The sequence below is a fragment of the Mustela putorius genome, unplaced genomic scaffold, assembly GCF_011764305.1.
Source record: "Mustela putorius furo isolate JIRA1106 unplaced genomic scaffold, ASM1176430v1.1 tig00003898_pilon_pilon_pilon, whole genome shotgun sequence".
Taxonomy (NCBI): domain Eukaryota; kingdom Metazoa; phylum Chordata; class Mammalia; order Carnivora; family Mustelidae; genus Mustela; species Mustela putorius.
In genome coordinates, this window is record NW_025422047.1 from 297487 (window position 1) to 318395 (window position 20909).

At 37.7% G+C, this 20909-nt stretch overlaps 1 protein-coding gene across 1 annotated transcript; it reads right to left on the reverse strand.

Annotated features, from left to right (window-relative positions):
• Positions 1–11467: 11467 nt before the first annotated feature.
• On the reverse strand, positions 11468–12406 carry LOC101674994 (olfactory receptor 4F3/4F16/4F29-like). The gene has a single exon (XM_004751009.2). It carries the CDS (start codon positions 12404–12406, stop codon positions 11468–11470), a length of 939 nt encoding a protein of 312 aa, XP_004751066.1.
• Between the last annotated feature and the right edge of the window lie 8503 nt (positions 12407–20909).

Sequence of the window (20909 nt, forward strand, 5' to 3'; positions counted from 1 at the left end):
CAGAACATTCTATCTTAACACAGAAGAATACACACTCTTTTCAAGTGTATATGGAACATTCTCCAAAATAGATCAGATATTAAATCACAGAACAGGCTTTAGCAAATATAAAAACATTTAACTCATATATACCCCTTTTCTGATGATACTATAAAACTTGAAGTCAACCACAACAAAACACCTGGAAAGACCACAAGTACATGAACAACATGACACTAAACCAACCAGGAAATAAGAGAAGAAATTAAAAAACACATGGAAACAAGTGAAAGCGAAAACATAACGGTCCAAAACCTTGGATGCAGCAAAAACAGTCCTGAAGGAAGTAAACAGCAATTATGGCCTATGTCAACGTGTGAGAAAAATCCCAATAAACAACCAAACCTTACACATAAAGGAGTTAGAAAAAGAACAACAAATGATGCCTAAAGTCAGCTGAAGGAAGGAAATAATAAAGACTAGAGCTGAAATAAATGATATACAAACTAAAAAACAAACAAACAATAGAACAAATCAATGAAACCAGGACTAGTTCTTTGAAAAAAAAAATTAGTAAAATTGATAGACCTCTAGCCAAACTTATCAAAAACAAAAGATAAAGGACTCAAATAAAATCAAAAAGAGAAGAGAAATAACAACCAACAACAATGAAATACAAACAATGTAAGAAAATATTATGAGGGGGGGAGGAGTCAAGATGGCGGAGAAGTGGCAGGCTGAGACTACTTCAGCTAGCCAGAGATCAGCTAGATAGCTTATCTAAAGATTGCAAACACCTGGAAATCCATCAGCAGATCAAAAAGAAGAAGAACAGCAATTCTGGAAACAGAAAAACAACCACTTTCTGAAAGGTAGGACCGGCGGAGAAGTGAATCCAAAGCGACAGGAAGATAGACCCCGGGGGGAGGGGCCGGTTCCCGGCAACCGCGCACAAAATCAGGACTTTTAAAAGTCTGTTCCGCTGAGGGACATCGCTCCAGAGGCTAAACCGGGGCGAAGCCCACGTGGGGTCAGCGTGGCCTCAGGTCCCGCAGGGTCACAGAAGGATCGGGGGTGTCTGAGTGTCGCAGAGCTTGCGGGTATTGGAACGGGAAAGCCGGCTACAGAGACAGAGCCGACAGTAAGCTCGCAGCTCGGTGTTACCTTGAACCGGTCTCAGGCTCAGTGAGCTGGGAGTGCGGCCGGAGGTCGGGCAGACGGGGGTAACTGGGCGCTATTCTCTGAGGACGCACTGAGGAGTGCAGCTCTGGGCTCTCGGCTCCTCCAGGCCGGAGACCAGGAGGCCGGCATTTGTATTCCCGTCCTCCGGAACTATACGGAAAGCGCTCAGGGAACAAAAGCTCCTGAGAGCAAACCCGAGCAGATTACTCACCCCGGCCCCAGGTAAGGGCGGTGTAATTCTGCCTGGGGCAAAGACATTGAGAATCACTACAACAGGCCCCTCCCCCAGAAGATCAACAAGAAATCCAGACGATCCCAGGTTCACTTACCAAGCAGTGAGGTTTCAATACCAAGAAGAGCAGCAGAATTCCGGAGGAGGAGAAAGCCAAGGACGGAACTCATGGCTTTTTCCCTGTGATTTTTTTTAGTCTTGCAGTTAATTTAATTTTTTTCTTTTTCATTTTTTGTTTTTTTTTCTCGCCTTCGGGTGAAATTTTTTTTTAACTGTTACCTTTTTCTTTTTTAACGTTTTTTAACTAGTTTATCTAATATATATATTTTTTCTTTTTTATATTTTTCTTAGGTGTTTTCTTTTTTTTATTTCTTTTCTTTTCTTTTTTTTTCTTTTTTCTTTTTTTTTCTTTCTTCCTTTTTGAACCTCTTTTTATCCCCTTTCTCCCCCCTCACGATTTGGGATCTCTTCTAATTTGGTTAAAGCATATTTTCCTGGGGTTATTGCCACCCTTTTAGTATTTTACTTGCTCCTTCATATACTCTTCTCTGGACAAAATGACAAGACGGAAAAATTCAACACAAAAAAAAAGAACAAGAGGCAGTACCGAAGGCTAGGGACCTAATCAATACAGACATTGGTAATATGTCAGATCTAGAGTTCAGAATGACAATTCTCAAGGTTCTAGCCGGGCTCGAAAAAGGCATGGAAGATATTAGAGAAACCCTCTCGAGAGATATAAAAGCCCTTTCTGGAGAAATAAAAGAATTAAAATCTAACCAAGTTGAAATCAAAAAAGCTATTAATGAGGTGCAATCAAAAATGGAGGCTCTCACTGCTAGGATAAATGAGGCAGAAGAAAGAATTAGTGATATAGAAGACCAAATGACAGAGAATAAAGAAGCTGAGCAAAAGAGGGACAAACAGCTACTGGACCACGAGGGGAGAATTCGAGAGATAAGTGACACCATAAGACGAAACAACATTAGAATAATTGGGATTCCAGAAGAAAAAGAAAGAGAGAGGGGAGCAGAAGGTATACTGGAGAGAATTATTGGGGAGAATTTCCCCAATATGGCAAAGGGAACAAGCATCAAAATTCAGGAGGTTCAGAGAACGCCCCTCAAAATCAATAAGAATAGGCCCACACCCCGTCACCTAATAGTAAAATTTACAAGTCCCAGTGACAAAGAGAAAATCCTGAAAGCAGCCCGGGAAAAGAAGTCTGTAACAAACAATGGTAAGAATCCACAGAGACCTGGCAGGCCAGAAAGAGCTGGCATGATATTTACAGAGCACTAAACGAGAAAAACATGCAGCCAAGAATACTATATCCAGCTAGGGAAGGAGAGGTTAAAAGCTTCCAGGACAAACAAAACTGAAAGAATTTGCAAACACCAAACCAGCTCTACAGGAAATATTGAAAGGGGTCCTCTAAGCAAAGAGAGAGCCTACAAGTGGTAGATCAGAAAGGAACAGAGACCATACACAGTAACAGTCACCTTACAGGCAATACAATGGCACTAAATTCATATCTCTCAATAGTTACCCTGAATGTTAATGGGCTAAATGCCCCTGTCAAAAGACACAGGGTATCAGAATGGATAAAAAAACAAAACCCATCTATATGTTGCCTCCCAGAAACTCATTTTAAGCCTGATGACACCTCCAGATTTAAAGTGAGGGGGTGGAAAAGAATTTACCATGCTAATGGACATCAGAAGAAAGCAGGAGTGGCAATCCTTATATCAGATCAATTAGATTTTAAGCCAAAGACTATAATAAGAGATGAGGAAGGACACTATATCATACTCAAAGGGTCTGTCCAACAAGAAGATTTAACAATTTTAAATATCTATGCCCCCAACGTGGGAGCAGCCAACTATATAAACCAATTAATAACAAAATCAAAGAAACACATCAACAATAATACAATAATAGTAGGGTATTTTAACACTCCCCTCACTGAAATGGACAGATCATCCAAGCAAAAGATCAGCAAGGAAATAAAGGCCTTAAACAACACACTGGACCAGATGGACATCACAGATATATTCAGAACATTTCATCCCAAAGCAACAGAATACACATTCTTCTCTAATGCACATGGAACATTCTACAGAATAGACCACATCCTGGGTCCTAAATCAGGACTCAACCAGTATCAAAAGATTGGGATCATTCCCTGCATATTTTCAGACCACAATGCTCTAAAGCTAGAACTCAACCACAAAAGGAAGTTTGAAAAGAACCCAAATACATGGAGACTAAACAGCATCCTTCTAAAGAATGAATGGGTCAACCGGGAAATTAAAGAAGAATTGAAAAAAATCGTGGAAACAAATGATAATGAAAATACAACGGTTCAAAATCTGTGGGACACAACAAAGGCAGTCCTGAGAGGAAAATATATAGCGGTACAAGCCTTTCTCAAGAAACAAGAAAGGTCTCAGGTACACAACCTAACCCTACACCTAAAGGAGCTGGAGAAAGAACAAGAAAGAAACCCTAAGCCCAGCAGGAGAAGAGAAATCATAAAGATCAGAGCAGAAATCAATGAAATAGAAACCAAAAAAACAATAGAGCAAATCAATGAAACTATTGGAGCTGGTTCTTTGAAAGAATTAATAAAATTGATAAACCCCTGGCCAAACTTATCAAAAAGAAAAGAGAAAGGACCCAAATAAATAAAATCATGAATGAAAGAGGAGAGATCACAACTAACACCAAAGAAATACAAACTATTATAAAAACATAATATGAGCAACTCTACGCCAATAAATTTGACAATCTGGAGGAAATGGATGCATTCCTAGAAACATATAAACTACCACAACTGAACCAGGAAGAAATAGAAAGCCTGAACAGACCCATAACCAGTAAGGAGATTGAAACAGTCATTAAAAATCTCCAAACAAACAAAAGCCCAGGGCCAGACGGCTTCCCGGGGGAATTCTACCAAACATTTAAAGAAGAACTAATTCCTATTCTCCTGAAACTGTTCCAAAAACTAGAAATGGAAGGAAAACTTCCAAACTCATTTTATGAGGCCAGCATCACCTTGATCCCAAAACCAGACAAGGATCCCACCAAAAAAGAGAGCTATAGACCAATATCCTTGATGAACACAGATGCGAAAATACCCAACAAAATACTAGGCAATAGGATTCAACAGTACATTAAAAAGATTACTCACCACGACCAAGTGGGATTTATTCCAGGGCTGCAAGGTGGGTTCAACATCCACAAATCAGTCAATGTGATACAACACATCAATAAAAGAAAGAACAAGAACCATATGATACTCTCAATAGATGCTGAAAAAGCATTTGACAAAGTACAGCATCCCTTCCTGATCAAAACTCTTCAAAGTGTAGAGACAAAGGGCACATAGCTCAATATCATCAAACCCATCTATGAAAAACCCACCGCAAATATCATTCTCAATGGAGAAAAACTGAAAGCTTTTCCCCTAAGGTCAGGAACACGGCAGGGATTTCCATTATCACCACTGCTATTCAACATAGTACTAGAAGTCCTAGCGTCAGCAATCAGACAACTAAAGGAAATTAAAGGCACCCAAATCGGCAAAGAAGAAGTCAAATTATCACTCTTCGCAGATGATATGATACTATATGTGGAAAACCCAAAAGACTCCACTCCAAAACTGCTAGAACTTATACAGGAATTCAGTAAAGTGTCAGGATATAAAATCAATGCACAGAAATCAGTTGCATTTCTCTACACCAACAGCAAGACAGAAGAAAGAGAAATTAAGGAGTCAATCCCATTTACAATTGCACCCAAAACCATAAGATACCTAGGAATAAACCTAACCAAAGAGGCACAGAATCTATACTCAGAAAACTATAAAGTACTCATGAAAGAAATTGAGGAAGACACAAAGAAATGGAAAAATGTTCCATGCTCCTGGATTGGAAGAATAAATATTGTGAAAATGTCTATGCTACCTAAAGCAATCTACACATTTAATGCAATTCCTATCAAAGTACCATCCATCTTTTTCAAAGAAATGGAACAAATAATTCTAAAATTTATATGGAACCAGAAAAGACCTCGAATAGCCAAAGGGATATTGAAACAGAAAGCCAACGTTGGTGGCATCACAATTCCGGACTTCAAGCTCTACTACAAAGCTGTCATCATCAAGACAGCATGGTACTGGCACAAAAACAGACACATAAATCAATGGAACAGAATAGAGAGCCCAGAAATAGACCCTCAACTCTATGGTCAACTAATCTTTGACAAAGCAGGAAAGAATGTCCAATGGAAAAAAGACAGCCTCTTCAATAAATGGTGCTGGGAAAATTGGACAGCCACATGCAGAAAAATTAAATTGGACCATTTCCTTACACCACACACAAAAATAGACTCAAAATGGATGAAGGACCTCAATGTGCGAAAGGAATCCATCAAAATCCTTGAGGAGAACACAGGCAGCAACCTCTTCGACCTCAGCCGCAGCAACATCTTCCTAGGAACAACGCCAAAGGCAAGGGAAGCAAGGGAAAAAATGAACTATTGGGAGTTCATCAAGATCAAAAGCTTTTGCACAGCAAAGGAAACAGTTAACAAAATCAAAAGACAACTGACAGAATGGGAAAAGATATTTGCAAACGACATATCAGATAAAGGACTAGTGTCCAGAATCTATAAAGAACTTAGCAAACTCAACCCCCAAAGAACAAATAATCCAATCAAGAAATGGGCAGAGGACATGAACAGACATTTCTGCAAAGACTTCCAGATGGCCAACAGACACATGAAAAAGTGCTCCATATCACTCGGCATCAGGGAAATACAAATCAAAACCAAAATGAGATATCACCTCACACCAGTCAGAATGTCTAAAATCAACAAGTCAGGAAATGACAGATGCTGGCGAGGATGCGGAGAAAGGGGAACCCTCCTACACTGTTGGTGGGAATGCAAGCTGGTGCAGCCACTCTGGAAAACAGCATGGAGGTTCCTCAAAATGTTGAAAATAGAACTGCCCTATGACCCAGCAATTGCACTATTGGGTATTTACCCTAAAGATACAAACGTAGTGATCCAAAGGGGCACGTGCACCCGAATGTTTATAGCAGCCATGTCCACAATAGCCAAACTATGGAAAGAACCTAGATGTCCATCAACAGATGAATGGATCAAGAAGATGTGGTATATATACACAATGGAATACTATGCAGCCATCAAAAGAAATGAAATCTTGCCATCTGCCACAACATGGAGGGAACTAGAGCGTATCATGCTTAGCGAAATAAGTCAAGCAGAGAAAGACAACTATCATATGATCTTCCTGATATGAAGAAGTTGTGATGCAACATGGGGGCTTAAGTGGGTACGAGAAGAATAAATGAAACAAGATGGGATTGGGAGGGAGACAAACCATAAGTGACTCTTGATCTCACAAAACAAACTGAGGGTTGCTGGGGGGAGGGGTTTGGGAGAATGGGGTGGGATTATGGACATTGGGGAGGGTATGTGCTTTGGTGAGTGCTGTGAAGTGTGTAAACCTGGTGATTCACAGACCTGTACCCCTGGGAATAAAAATATATGTTTATAAAAAATAAAAAATTTAAAAAAAAATAGAAAATATTATGCAAAACTGTACACCAGCAAATTGGACAACCTAGAAGAAATGGGTAAATTCCTAGAAACATATAACCTGAAACAGAAAGAAATAGAATACTTGAAGAGATCAATAACCAGCAAAGATATTGAATCAATAAACTAAAATATCTCAGTTGCACATTTCAGTAATCAGAAAAAACCCAACAAACAAAAGTCCAGGATGAAATGCCTTCACAGGGAAATGCTATCAAACATTTAAAGAAGAGTTAATACCTAGTCTTCTCAAACTATTCCAAAAACAGAAAAAAAATGAAAACATCTACATTCATTCTATGAGGCCAGCATTACTGTGACACCAAACTGGATAAAGACAACACTTAAAAAGAGAAGTGCAGGCCAATATCCCTGATGAACACAGATGCAGAAATTCTCAATAATACACCAAAAAACTGAATCCAACAAAACATTAAAAAATCATTTACCACAATCTAGTGAGATTTATTCTTGGGTTGCAGGTGTGGTTCAATATTCTTAAATCAATCAATGTGCATTACATTAATAAAAGAAAGGATAATAACCATATAATCATTTCAATAAATGTAGAAAAATCATTTGACAAAGTAAAATATCCATTCATGATAAAAAAAAAAATCTTCCACAATTAGTATTAGAAGGAACATACCTCAACATAATAAAAGCCATACAGTATCATCTTAAATCAGGAAAAATGGAGTTTCTCCTCTACAGTCAGAAAAAACTAGGATGTCCATTCTCACCACTGTTATTTAACATAGTACTGGAAGTCCTAGCCACAGCAATAAGACAATAAAATTAAATAAAAGCATCCAAAGTGGCAAGGAAGAAGTAAAGCTTTTGCTATTTGTAGATGGCAAGATACTATATATAGAAAACATGAAAGATTCTACCAAAAACCTGTTAGAAATGATAAATAAATTCACTTATGTCACCAGACACAAAATCAACACGCAGAAATCTGTTGCATTTCCATACACCAATAATGAAGCCCCAGAAAGAGAAATTAAGGACTCAGTTCTATTTACCATTGCACAAGAACCATAAGATATATAGGAATAAACCTAAGCAAAGAGGTGAAAGACTATACTCTACAAACTATAAAACACTGATAAAGAAATTTAAGACCACAAAAATGCAAAGACTCGGGGGTGCCTGTGTGGCTCAGTGGGTTAAGCCTCTGCCTTCAGTCAGGTAATGATCTCAGGGTCCTGAAATCAAGCCCCGCATCAGACTCTTTGCTCAGCAAGGAGCCTGCTTCCCCCTCCTTCTTCTGCCTGCCTCTCTGCCTACTTGTGATCTCTCTCTCTCTCTCTGTCTCTCTGTCAAATAATAAACAAAATCTTAAAGAAAAAATGGAAAGACAGTCCATGCTCATGGATTGGAAGAAAAAATACTGCTAAAATATCTATACTACTCAAATCAATCTACATATTTAATGTAATCCCAATCAAAATACCACCAGCATTTTTCACAGAGCCAGAACAACCCTAAAATTTTATGAAACTACACACAAAGACTCGGAATAGCCAAAGAAATCTTGAAAAACAAGAGCAAATCTGAAGGCATCACAATACTAGACTTTGAGCTATACTACAAAGCTGTAGCCATCAAAACAGTATGGTATGGCACAAATATAGACACATGGAACAATAGAACAGAATAGAAAACCCAGAAATGGACCCAAAACTTTATGGTCAATTAATCTTCAGCAAAGCAGGAAAGAATATCCTATGGAAAATCTCTTCAACAAATGGGAATAACTTTTGGGGAAATTTTGACAGCTATATGCTAATGAATGAAACTGGACCACTTTCTTACACCACACACAAAATAAATTCAAAATGGATAAAAGACCTAAATGTGAAACAGGAAACCACAAAAATCTTAGAGGAGAACATAGGCAGCAACTTCTTTGACACTGGCCACAGCAGCTTCTTTTTAGATATGTCTCCTGAGGCAAAGGAAACAAAACAAAAAATAAACTATTTCATCAAAAAATAAAACTATATCATCAAAAAATAAACTATATCATCAAAATAAAAAGCTTGCAACAGAAAAGGAGACAATCAAGAAAACTAAAAGGCAACGTATGGAATGGGAGAAGATTTGCAAATGACATATCTGATAAGGGGCTAGTATCTAAAAATCTATAAAGAACTTATCAAACTCAGCACCCAAAGAAACAAATAATCCAGTTAAATAATGGGCAGAAGACATGAATAGACATCTTTCTAAAGAAGGCATACAGGTAGCCAAGAGACACATGAAAAGATGCTCAACATCAAGGAAATGCAAATAAAAACTACAAAGAAATACCACTGTATGACTAAAATCAACAACACAAGGAACAACGTAGTGAAGATGCAGAGAAAGGGGAACCCTTTTGCATTCTTGGTGGGATTGCAAACTGGTACAGCAACTCTGGAAAACAATATGGAGTTTCCTCAAAAAGTTAAAAATACAACAATCCTGCAATTCAGCAATTGCACTCCTAGGTATTTACCCAAAGAATACAAAAACACTAATTCAAAGGGATACTTGTACCCCAATATTTATGGCAGCATTATCTACAACAGCCAAACTATGGAAGCAGTCCAAGTGACCATGGACTAATGAATGAATAACAAAGAGTTGTATTCTTACACAGCCATAAAAGAAGAATGAAATCTTTCCATCTGCAACAATGTAGTTAGAGCTAGAGAGTATTATACTAAGTGAAGTAAGACAGTCAGAGAATGACAAATACCACATGATTTCACTCTTAACAAACTATAGAACAAACTCATGGTTACCAGAATGGGGCAGGAGGGAAGAAGGAAACAGGTGAGGAGATTAAACAGTGCACTTGTGATGAGCAGTGGGTATTATATGGAAGTGGTGAATCACTGTATTGTACCCCTGAAACTAATATTACAGGGTATGTTAACTAACTAGAATTCAAATAAGCTTTTTAAAAGTTGAATAAAATACAACAAGTGAATAAACAAAAGGCATATGAGATCTGCAGATACAAAGAAGAAATTGATAGTTTTCAGAGGGGAGGGAAGTGGAGGGTGGGCAAAATGAATGAAAGTGTGTGGAAGATACAGTACTCTAGTTATAGAGCAAGTAAGTCATGGGAAGAAAAGACACAGCATTGGTAATATACTCAGTGGTATCATAACAACACTGTATGGTGATGGTAGCTACACTTATGGTGTGCATAGCATAAAATATACGAAGCTGAATTGCTGTTATATACCTAAAACTAATGTAACACTATGTGTCAACTACACTGAAATTAAATTTTTAAAATTTTTCAATTAAAATAAAATAGATAATTAAATATATACGAAATCCTCTAGGCCATATATTTTAGGGTACTTCAATGAATTCCTGGAACCAATTCCAGACATAGAGTAAGCACAGCTCCATATATATAGTAAGACAAAAAAATCATTTCAGAGAACAAATGAATGAAACAAAGAATGAATTACTGGTTCATGAATGTGCACATGTATGTGATCAAAAGGAAATCAGAAGGTGTCATTGGTTTATGCTTTTCAAAATTCTTCCCAGAAGGAGTTACATCACCAATAGATAAAATACTGAGTAATCATGAGGCACTTATCTAAGAGAAAGGTTAGCAAGAAAAGGGGGCTGACGTGAGAACACAATGAAGCAGGGAAGATCAGTACTCCTCTAGTCTGAAATCAGATTGTTTTTAATTATCTGAAGAACAATATGAACACAAAATTTTCCTGCTGAACAAGGTAACTATGTCCTCCAAATCATAAAGAAAAAGTTGGCTTGTAAGAGACCTGAGGAACCTGGATTAGATGGGGCACCTGAGTGGGTCAGATGGTTAAGCCTCCACCTTCAGCTCAGGTCACGATCTCTGGGTCCTGGGATTGAGCCCCACATCAAGCCTTTCATTGGGCTCCCAGATCAGCAGGGAGTCTGCTTTTCCCACTGCCATTCTCCCTGCTTGTGTTCTCTATGTCTGTCTCCCTCTCTAATATAAATAAAATCTTCAAAAAAAAAAAAAAAACCTGGATTAGAGATGACTATTTCCCAACTCACCAAAGGAATAAGAAAAAGAGCCATTATTGGTAAAAGAGGAGATTATCAATTGTAAGTGAGTAACTAGCACCTGGGATACATCAAGAGAAAGATTATAAGAAAGTATGTGGATAAATTGAACAAACAATGATAAACTGAAAACTTTAACAGAAAAAGTGAAGCTAAGAAAAGTAGCACATGTATGTGCAACTCCATATGAATCAACATAAGTTTTCAATTAAGGTTTTATTTGTCTAAGTCTTCATTATTCAAAGGAAAGAGGAGCATTCTTAAAGGATGTAGTAACATGTGAATCAGCTGCAGATGCACTAAAGAAGCCAGTTCTAAAATGCCAGATACAAGCTACATGATGATCACAATAAAAATCTTATATCATTTTTATGAAATCTTTCTAAAAATCACTAATGGTCTGAAAGCTCTTTTCATTGCTGCCTTCATCTCTTTACTCCTGAATGTGTAGATGACTGGATTCAGAAAAGGAGTGAGAACAGCATCAGAAAAAGCAGGAAATTTGTCCAGTTGTGAATTGGGATGTGGCCATGTATAGATAAACATGGTTGGGCCAAAGAAAAAAAGGACCACAGTGATATGAGCTGACAGTGTGGAAAGAGCTTTGGACGAACTGCCTGAGGAATGTTTCCAAACAGTAAACAGAATGAAGATGTAGGAGATGAGGAGTATAGAGAAAGAACCAACACAGAGGAACCCACTGTTGACAGTGACCATGAACTGCAATCTGTAGGTATCTGTACAAGCCAGTCTGAGGAGACGAGGAAGGTCACAGTAAAAGCTGTCCAATACATTAGGACCACAGAAGGGTAAATTAACAATAAATGCTAGTTGGAACAGTGAGTGTATTATGCCAAGGGCCCAAGCAGCAACCAGAAACAAAATGCACATCCGTGGACTCATGATGGTCAAGTAGTGCAGAGGCTTACAAATGGCAACATATCTGTCAAAGGCCATGGCAATGAGCAGTACCATCTCCACGCCACCAATGACATGGATGAAGAATATCTGGGCAATGCAGCCTCCAAAGGAGATAACTTTGCGCTTTCTGAAAAGATCATAAATCATCTTGGGTGAGGTGGCAGAGCAGGCCCCCAAGTCAATGAAAGAGAGACTGGCCAGTAGGAAGTACATGGGGGAATGTAAGTGAGGATCGATGGTCACAGAAAACACAATGAGGATGTTTCCTGTCATGCTTGCCACATAGAGCACAGAGGAGAACACCAGGAGAAGAAGCTGGATCTCCCATGAATGAGTCAGTCCCAGAAACACAAACTCAGACACAACTGAGTGATTCCCTCCATCCATGAACCCAGCCAACTCGGCTGCACTGAAATGAGGAAAACTAACAATATGAGAAAGAAATTATGATTTTCAAGAATGAGAGTGGTACTAACGATTTATGTTGCATTACAAATGAGATCTACCTGGTAACCCAATTCTTCAGACTTCATAAGTAATGATGAAAATGACAATGACATAAGCACAACTCAGGAGATCATATTATAACTGAAACTATCAGGAAAATCTCTCATTGCCTAAAATTAATAGAAGAATTTGGCAAGAAGAAAAGCTTCACAGGTGCCTGTAACAAGAAACAGAATATACAGCAAGAAGGTGTATTTGCTCACAAAAGAAAAGGAGACAGCAAGTAAATATAAAATTTAATTACCCACAAAGGAAAATTATACAGTTATACAAATTATATCTGACCTTAATTTCCCATATCAAAATATTTCATCTCCCTTTTCTGATCATTTTCAGGGGCACCTGGGTGGCTCAGTGGGTTAAGCCTCTGCCTTTGGCACAGGTCATGATCTCAGTCCCGGGATCAAGCCCCGCATCAGGCTCTCTGCTCAGTGGGAAGAATGCTTCCCCCTCTCTCTGCCTGCCTCTCTGCCTACTTGTGATCTCTGTCTGTCAAATAAATAAATAAAATCTTTAAAAAAAAAAAAAAAAGAAACTATGATCATTTTCAATTTCTTCTCTCTGTACAATTTACAGTCAGAGTAAGTAAGATTGTGGAGAAACTGATTAATCAATGGATCACCATTTAGGAATGAAAGTTTTCTGAAACATGAGATGGGAATGAATTAAGGAGAAACACACTGTAGAACAGGATGCAGACTGAGATTAGGGACAATGAAACTGGGGAATAAGAAAATATCAAAATCAGTCAAGAGTAGTAAAAGGGGAGAAATGGGCTAAAAGATAGAATTTCATTATTTTTTATCACATCAGATCAGGTTCACTCCTTTTCTGAATCTTTTCATATTTTTTTATTGTGGTATAAAACCATGTAGCTTTAAATATTATGACATAAATCCTGAATAAGTGTATAATTCAGTATTAAGTGTATTCATCTGTGGTAGAAAAGATGCCTAGAATCTCTTCATCTTCTAAATCTGAAACTCAAACCCATTAAACAACAACTCTCCTCAGCTCCTGGTAACCACCATTCTACTTTATGTTTTTATGAATTTGACTACTTTAGGTACCTCACAGAAGTGGAATCACACAGTATTTATTTTTGACTGTCTCATTTCACTTAGCATAATATATGCAGATTCATCAACTACATCTTCCCATTTTTTTAAAAGTACTATCAAGGGGCGCCTGGGTGGCTCAGTGGGTTAAGCCTCTGTTCTTGGCTCAGGGCATGGTCTCAGAGTCCTGGGATCGAGCTCCAAATTGGGCTCTCTGCTCAGCAGGGAGGCTGTTCCTCCTCTCTCTCTCTCTCTGTCTGCCTCTCTCCTACTTGTGAACTCTCTCTCTGTCAAATAAATAAATAAAATATTTTTTTTAAAAAGTTACTATCAAAATCATACAAAGATCTCTACTGGCCATTCAATAAAGTTCCCTCTGGAACCTACTACACCTGGCCCTGTAAGACTTTTATCTAGACCTAAGATATGTATAAATATTTTGGATTTCATGCTAGTTTCTTCTAAAGCAGAGGCTTATATCACCACAAGGAATGTGAAATACATCTGGAAATAGCCTCTATTTGTCCACACATATAAAGTGTATATAGCCAGCACTTGGAAACACTGAAATATTAACGTTTTTCTTCACCAGTGATTCAGCCACCCACTCCCTTTTTCTGCTTAGTATCTCCATCCTTCTAAAGTGTTCAATACTTTATTGTAACCTACTCTGATATTTGATAAGACTGTGCTCAATGTGTCTGAAATCCATGCAGGTATGTGATTATCTCCAAGATCATTTGTAGTTTTCAGCTTTAGCCCATTTTGAAATGAAAAGAATGTCAAACTTCAGTAACATAAGAGGGCACCAGAGGTATCACCTTGGTTTGCTCACATGCACCTAAAATAGATACTAAAGGCTTGGCAGCTGGGGCACCTAGCATATAACTCTTGATCTCAGGGTTGTAAGTTAAAGTCCCACTGTGGGTGTAGAGATTACTTAAAACCTTAAAAAAAAAATGAAAGAAAAAGAAAAAGCAGGGGTGGGGGGTTAGTGTCTGTTAAGTTTGGGCTATGTTTTGTATTTGAGAGGAGAAGGGATGAAAGTGGTGAAGATTCCATTGCTCTGTGTCCAAATACCCACCATAATGAATTCCCCAGGTAAGAATTCAAGGTAAGCCCTGAAAATAGCTGCTGAAATTTTATTCCTTTAGCAGGTGCTGGCATGTAATACAGGCTTACTGACATTCTTTTCCTTTTGCAGATACAGCTCCAGGAATTTGAGGAATCTTCTCAAAAAAAGAAAAAAAATACAGTTGATACTTTCATCTATCCTAAAACATCCCTCTGCCCCAAAACTTAAAAAAGCACTCACTGATCTAACCCCAATTCTAGCTCGCCAATACAAAGCTGAGTCTCTCTACACGTAACTGAATCAAATGATTTTGCTGTCACCTCCCGAGTCTACCGTCCATAGTCTCAAGATACACACTTACTATAGCCTGAAGCTCTTCAGCCAAAAATCTCTGAGCCTGGGCTGGAGAAAAAGAAACCACCTATGTTGCCACTGTGTGAGGGACAGATGACCGGTGGAATAAATATGCGTGGGTGACTTGACAGACACACTGGGCTGATGGCCAGAAATACTCAGCAAGTTAGGATGAAATATGGCAACTCTATGTGCAAAGCACACTCACCTAGTGAAATCATACCAATATTTCTATCTAAGGGACAGCCTATCCCAGACTGACCATTATTCAGATGAAAAACCTGAGATTCAAAAATGTAAACTGAATTGCTTATAGTCACACAAGTTCCAGAACTGGGGACCAGAAGAATCCAGGTCTCTGGATTCTTGATCCAGAAACTACTGTTCCTGTAGAATATAACCTAAGAAAGAAGAGTAAAAAATAAAAATTAAAAATGTGATTTTCTGAGTAAAAACTGACACCAAATACCAGCATTTACACAAACCACCTATTATTTGCACTATTTTTGCATGACAATAGCTACATATTACAACAACAAAGTGACCAATTAAATGCTATAAGTAAATGGTATATAGAAATGAGATCTTTTGAAAGACAAATACCATATGGTGTCATTCATATGTGGAATTTAAGAAACACAACACATGAACATTGGGGAAAAGGAAAAAAAGAGAGAGAGGGGGAGGAAAACCATAAGAGGCTCCTAACTATAGAGAACAAACTCAGGGTTGCTGGAGAGGAGGTGGGGGGGATGGCCTAAATGAGTGATAGGCATTAAAGAGGGCACTTGTGATGAGCACTGGGTGTTCTATGTAAATAATGAATCACTAAATTCTATACCTGAAACCGATACTGCACAATGTGTTAACTAACTAGAATTTAAATAAAAATTTGAAATAAACAAACAAACAAAAATAAATGACATCATTTATTGCTGCCACACTTTGAGTGCTCACTCTACTCATTTCAGTGCTCATTTGGAAGAACACAACAGTCGTACAATATTTGAAAAAATGTTTATCACACCACACCATCATTTCTGCCTCTTTATAGCTTGCTGTCCTCAAAAGTCAAATAAATATTCTCATTTATTTTAATAAAGCTTTCCCTTGAAGTTTCAGTACATTATGGTCAGGGGTTTTTTTGTTGTTTTATTTTTTTTTCTCACTTCTATAAGTCACCAACTCAATAAACCCATTGGAAAGACATAAACTGCACACATAAAAACTATAAATAAGGTAGTATACAGTATATGCCATACAAACAGTAGAGAAAATTATTTGCTCAATGTGTGAGGGGAAAAAAAAAAGAAATTCAGAGGAAGGACCAGCTTTATCCAATAAGGTCAAGGATTTCAGGTAGAGGATGGAATGTAATGTATCCTATTTTTTTTTAAGATTTTATTAATTATTTATTTGAGAGAAAGAGAGAGAAAGCAACAAAGGGAAGGGAAAGGATAAGCAGACACGTCACTGAGTGCAAGTATGACACAGGCCTTGATCCCAGAGACCCAAGATTATAGGCTGAGCCAAAATCAAAAGTCCAACATTTAACCACCTGAGCCACCCAGGTGTCCCATGATGTGTCCTCTTAAATATGACGGGAAACACCTTAATCTACAACTGTAGTCTTTTGCTATTAACTAATATCTTAAAAGTTTTATTTGTATTGTCCAAAGTTCCTAAGTGTAAAAGTTAGTAAATATTTCGACTGAAATGTTGGTTAATAACCACTCCACACTCAGGAACCAGTGATTCTAACACTGTTTCTCTACCATCTTTGAAATAGATCCCACACACATAGAAGAATATTTCTTATCTCTTATATCATATCATAATAACCATAACTAATAGTCTCTATTCAGAGGCACCCCAACCTTGCTTGCAGATGGAAGCAAACCTACACGTAACACTCAGTTTCATGAAGCTTGGCAATAACCTGAGAGGTAGAAAGAAACAGGGAAGAGAGGAAATAGAAAGTAATATGAAAAGAGAGAAAGACACAAGGAAAGGAGAAATTAGAAAAGACACATACTGCAGGGCCTGGGTGGCTCAGTCAGTTAAGCCTCTGACTCTCAATCTCAGCTCAGGTTTTAATCTCAGGGTCATGAGTTGGGCCCCACACTAGGTGTGGAGCCTACTTAAACACACACACACACACACACACGCACACACACACACACACACACACACACACACACTATGATAATGAAAAGAAAAGAGACCATACAAGGACAGAGGGGGTGAGTTCAGAAGAGTTCAGATAAAATTAAACAGGAAGATCCAATTCCCACCTCTGAATAAGTAAATGAATTTGAGAAGGCAAACTCCTTCAGTACATGCCCAGCAGGCTCAATTTCCTGTGACTATCACATATGGTAATGAATGGAAAGATTGCTTTTTATAATGCAATGCAAATGAAAATCACCCAATGGTTTTAAGTGTTACCCTAACTTGGAAGGCCACAAAAGAGCTGTATATAGCTTGGGCTCTGAAGTCTGTGATATCTGTTTTCAAATCAGACTTCCCTACACCGTGCTATATGAGCATGGGAAAGTTACCTAACCTCTCCAAGCCTCAGTTTCCTCATTTACAAAAGGAAATAACAACACCTCCCTTGCAGGGCATGGTGGGAGCTAGGTGATACGATGATATAATGTAACATGTACCAATGCAGTACCTACCTCATTGTAAGGGTACCACACAGTAAATGGTACCTAATAACTAGTAAGGACCAACTAGTTGTGTGTCCTAGTTCTGAGTTCCAAGTCTTAAAAATTTTTGAATTTTGAATCCATTATTTTGAGACAATTAAGAAGAACTGGTTTCAGTTTAGGTTTTCTTGTCTATGCTGGTGTTTAATAGCTTGGAAGTCTTCATTAGGGATATTTCCTATAGAATAATTTTTTCGCTCCTAAGTGGAAACACTTCTCAGGGCTTGATTTGTGAGAAGTCTATGTCCTGACAAATAATAAGAAGGGTTGTGCCATTTTCACAACCTCCCTAGAGCCAAAGTTATAAATAAACTCTCACAAAAACTATTCTGAAGCCTTTCTTGAGCACATCAGATAATACTGGTCATTTGTACCTGCATGGGGTTAGGGTGCTTCATGCGGTTCCCAAAGGTGTGTTCATCCAGATAAAAATTTACATAAACTTCTCTAAAAAGAGGAGGCAAACCCACAAATACCTCCCTTTCAGGAAATAATTTGCTCTCTAACTCCCTTTTCCAAGATCCATTTAGCACCTTTAGCTGTAACTGTTGCTAACTCTGTACAAATAGAAAATACAAGGAGAATTTACATATGTCAACATATCAGTTACGGATGCAGATGACAACTCAGGCCACTGTAGTCCTAGTTCTGTTTATTACTATTCAACTGTGCCTTCTTATTTAATTATTTCACTAATTAAAATGTATTTACTTAGAATCTGTTTTTGTTAGATGCTTGGAAAGACAATGCCTACCTCACATCTTAAGTCACTATCCACAATCATAGTAAGATGAATGCCATAGACTTAGTAACATCTGAGTAAAGCAGGAGAAAGCCACGGATGTGGTAATCAGAAAAATAAAGTGGAAAATGCAGGACTGAGCAGAACTTTTATAAATAGTAATATTATAATACATAAAGAGAGTCTAAAGAATCATTTCAAGCAGATACTGCAATATAGAAATCAGTTAAGTTCAAGATATTCTGAGATAATAGTGAAGAGTGCAGGATGCCCAGAGAATGGAAAATGTTTAAAGAACAGTAGAAAATAAGATGAGAAGGAAAGTTGAGATCAGTTTTATCTGACCTAAGGCTCTAACTTCAGATGGTGGAGTAATAAATACTGTTAATAAATAAAAGGGAATAAAGACTTAGAGCAAGAAATTAATGCATGAGACCAGTGCTGGAGGAAGATGATTCATTTGCCAGTGTGACAGAAAGGCTGGAAGGAAAGATTAAGCAAGAAAGAAGCCCAATTAAGAGACTGGTCTAATAGAATGGAGCTGACCTGAGAAAACCTTCATGACATTACCAAAACCATCTCTACCCCTAGATTGGAGAAACCTTTGTTCTCTGATTTTCTTACCATTCTTATCCCCCTCATCTACCTGTTTTGTGAAGGGAACTAAGAGATCAGCATCACTAAAGATTTAGATTTGGTCCCCCAACCAGATCCTATTGAGGATCATTACAGACATACACAAAGAGCTTTATAAAAACAATGTCACAGTAAGACTGAAAGCTAATTACAGCCCCAGAGGGAAGTGACCAAGTGATGCTGCTGAGATCTGGGACTGCCAGACTGTGATCACTTGACCTGGGGAATTATCACCTAAGTCCATTTTAGTTTTCCCAGTATAGCTAAGCAGAGAGGCTATTCATGAGAAGAAATAAGAGTTTGTAGTTTTCTGAGAAAGAGACTCTTTGCCATTTTCTAGGACAATTTGGAGTCTTTATTTTATTGTAACTGAATATGCATTCCACAGAAAAATATAAAGTGGACTTTTGCATTTTTAATCATTTTATGATCATTTCAATAGTACATATTCCATCTTAGAAATGCAAAAATACAGAGAAGTATTTTTAAAGTCTTGCCAGAATATTTTGAGTTTGTTTTTAAAAGAAAGAATATTTTCAAATGTGAAAATAAAGTGCTTTTGGAAATCAATCTTTTGCATATTGTTTTATTGACTCCATAGAACAGCATAGCAGAGTAAGCACTATTCAATTTATGTATTAAACTAGATTATATATCTAATAAAGCTTAGTTTCATCTTTGAACTCAAAACTACACAATTCATTCTTGTTCTTCTCTTCAGCATTCTTCTTTGACACAAATTTTGTCAAAGTACAAGATAAAGATAGAATGTTACCCACCTATTTTATAAGGCAAAATCAAAGTACCAGGCAAGAACACCACCACAACAAAGAAAATTAGCAGCCACATCACTTTTGAAAATAGATATAAAATTCTAGCTTAAAAAAGAAGTATGTCCTCTTGTCTTCCCTCTATAACAAAGTGACAAGGCTCCCACCAAACCTCATTCATTATAACCCTTCCTTTCTTGTGCACTCAAGAACCACTCCAGCTTTCCCCCCTCTCTCTTCTACATTATCTGTACTTTCTTCTCTATTGTACGGTTCCACTCAGATTTCACCATGTATTATATCTCCTATCTTACTAAAATTTCTTGATCCAACTTTCCCTTCTGGCTACTGCTCCATTACTCTAAATACCTTTGCAACAAAATTCCTCAAAAGAGTTGCCTCTACTCTCTTGGTCCAATTCCTCTCCTCTATTTTCTTTCAAATTCACTCTAAACAAAATTTGCCTGCACAACTCCCACTAAATTCTTTCAATTCTCTCATGACCTCTGTATCAAAATATAATGATCAAGTCTCAGTCCTCATCTTTTAACCATCATCTACTCCAATCTTCATGTACATTTTCTTCATTTGGCTTCTCAGGTACCATACAATCCTGGTTTTCCTACTAAGTCATTGGTGGCTCTTCCTTAGTCTCCATTAATTGTTACATATACTCTGATCTCCTGATTTTTTAAGAATACCAGGGCTCATGCCTTTTCTATCTATATTCATGCTCCAGATTTTCTCATCTAGTACCTTGCCTTTAAATAACATCTGTGTATCAGCTAATATCACCCTCAATGGGGAAAACCAGAGAGGTTTTCCTCCACAGTCAGGAATAAGACAGGAGTGTCCACTCTCACCATTACTATTTAACAAAATACTGGAAGTCTTAGCATCAGCAATCAGACAACAAAAATAAATAAAAGGCATCCAACTTGCAAGGAAGAAATCAAACTTCAACTATTTGCAAATAACATCATACTCTACATAGAAAACCCAAAAAGACTCTACAAAAAAAAAAAATTCTAGAA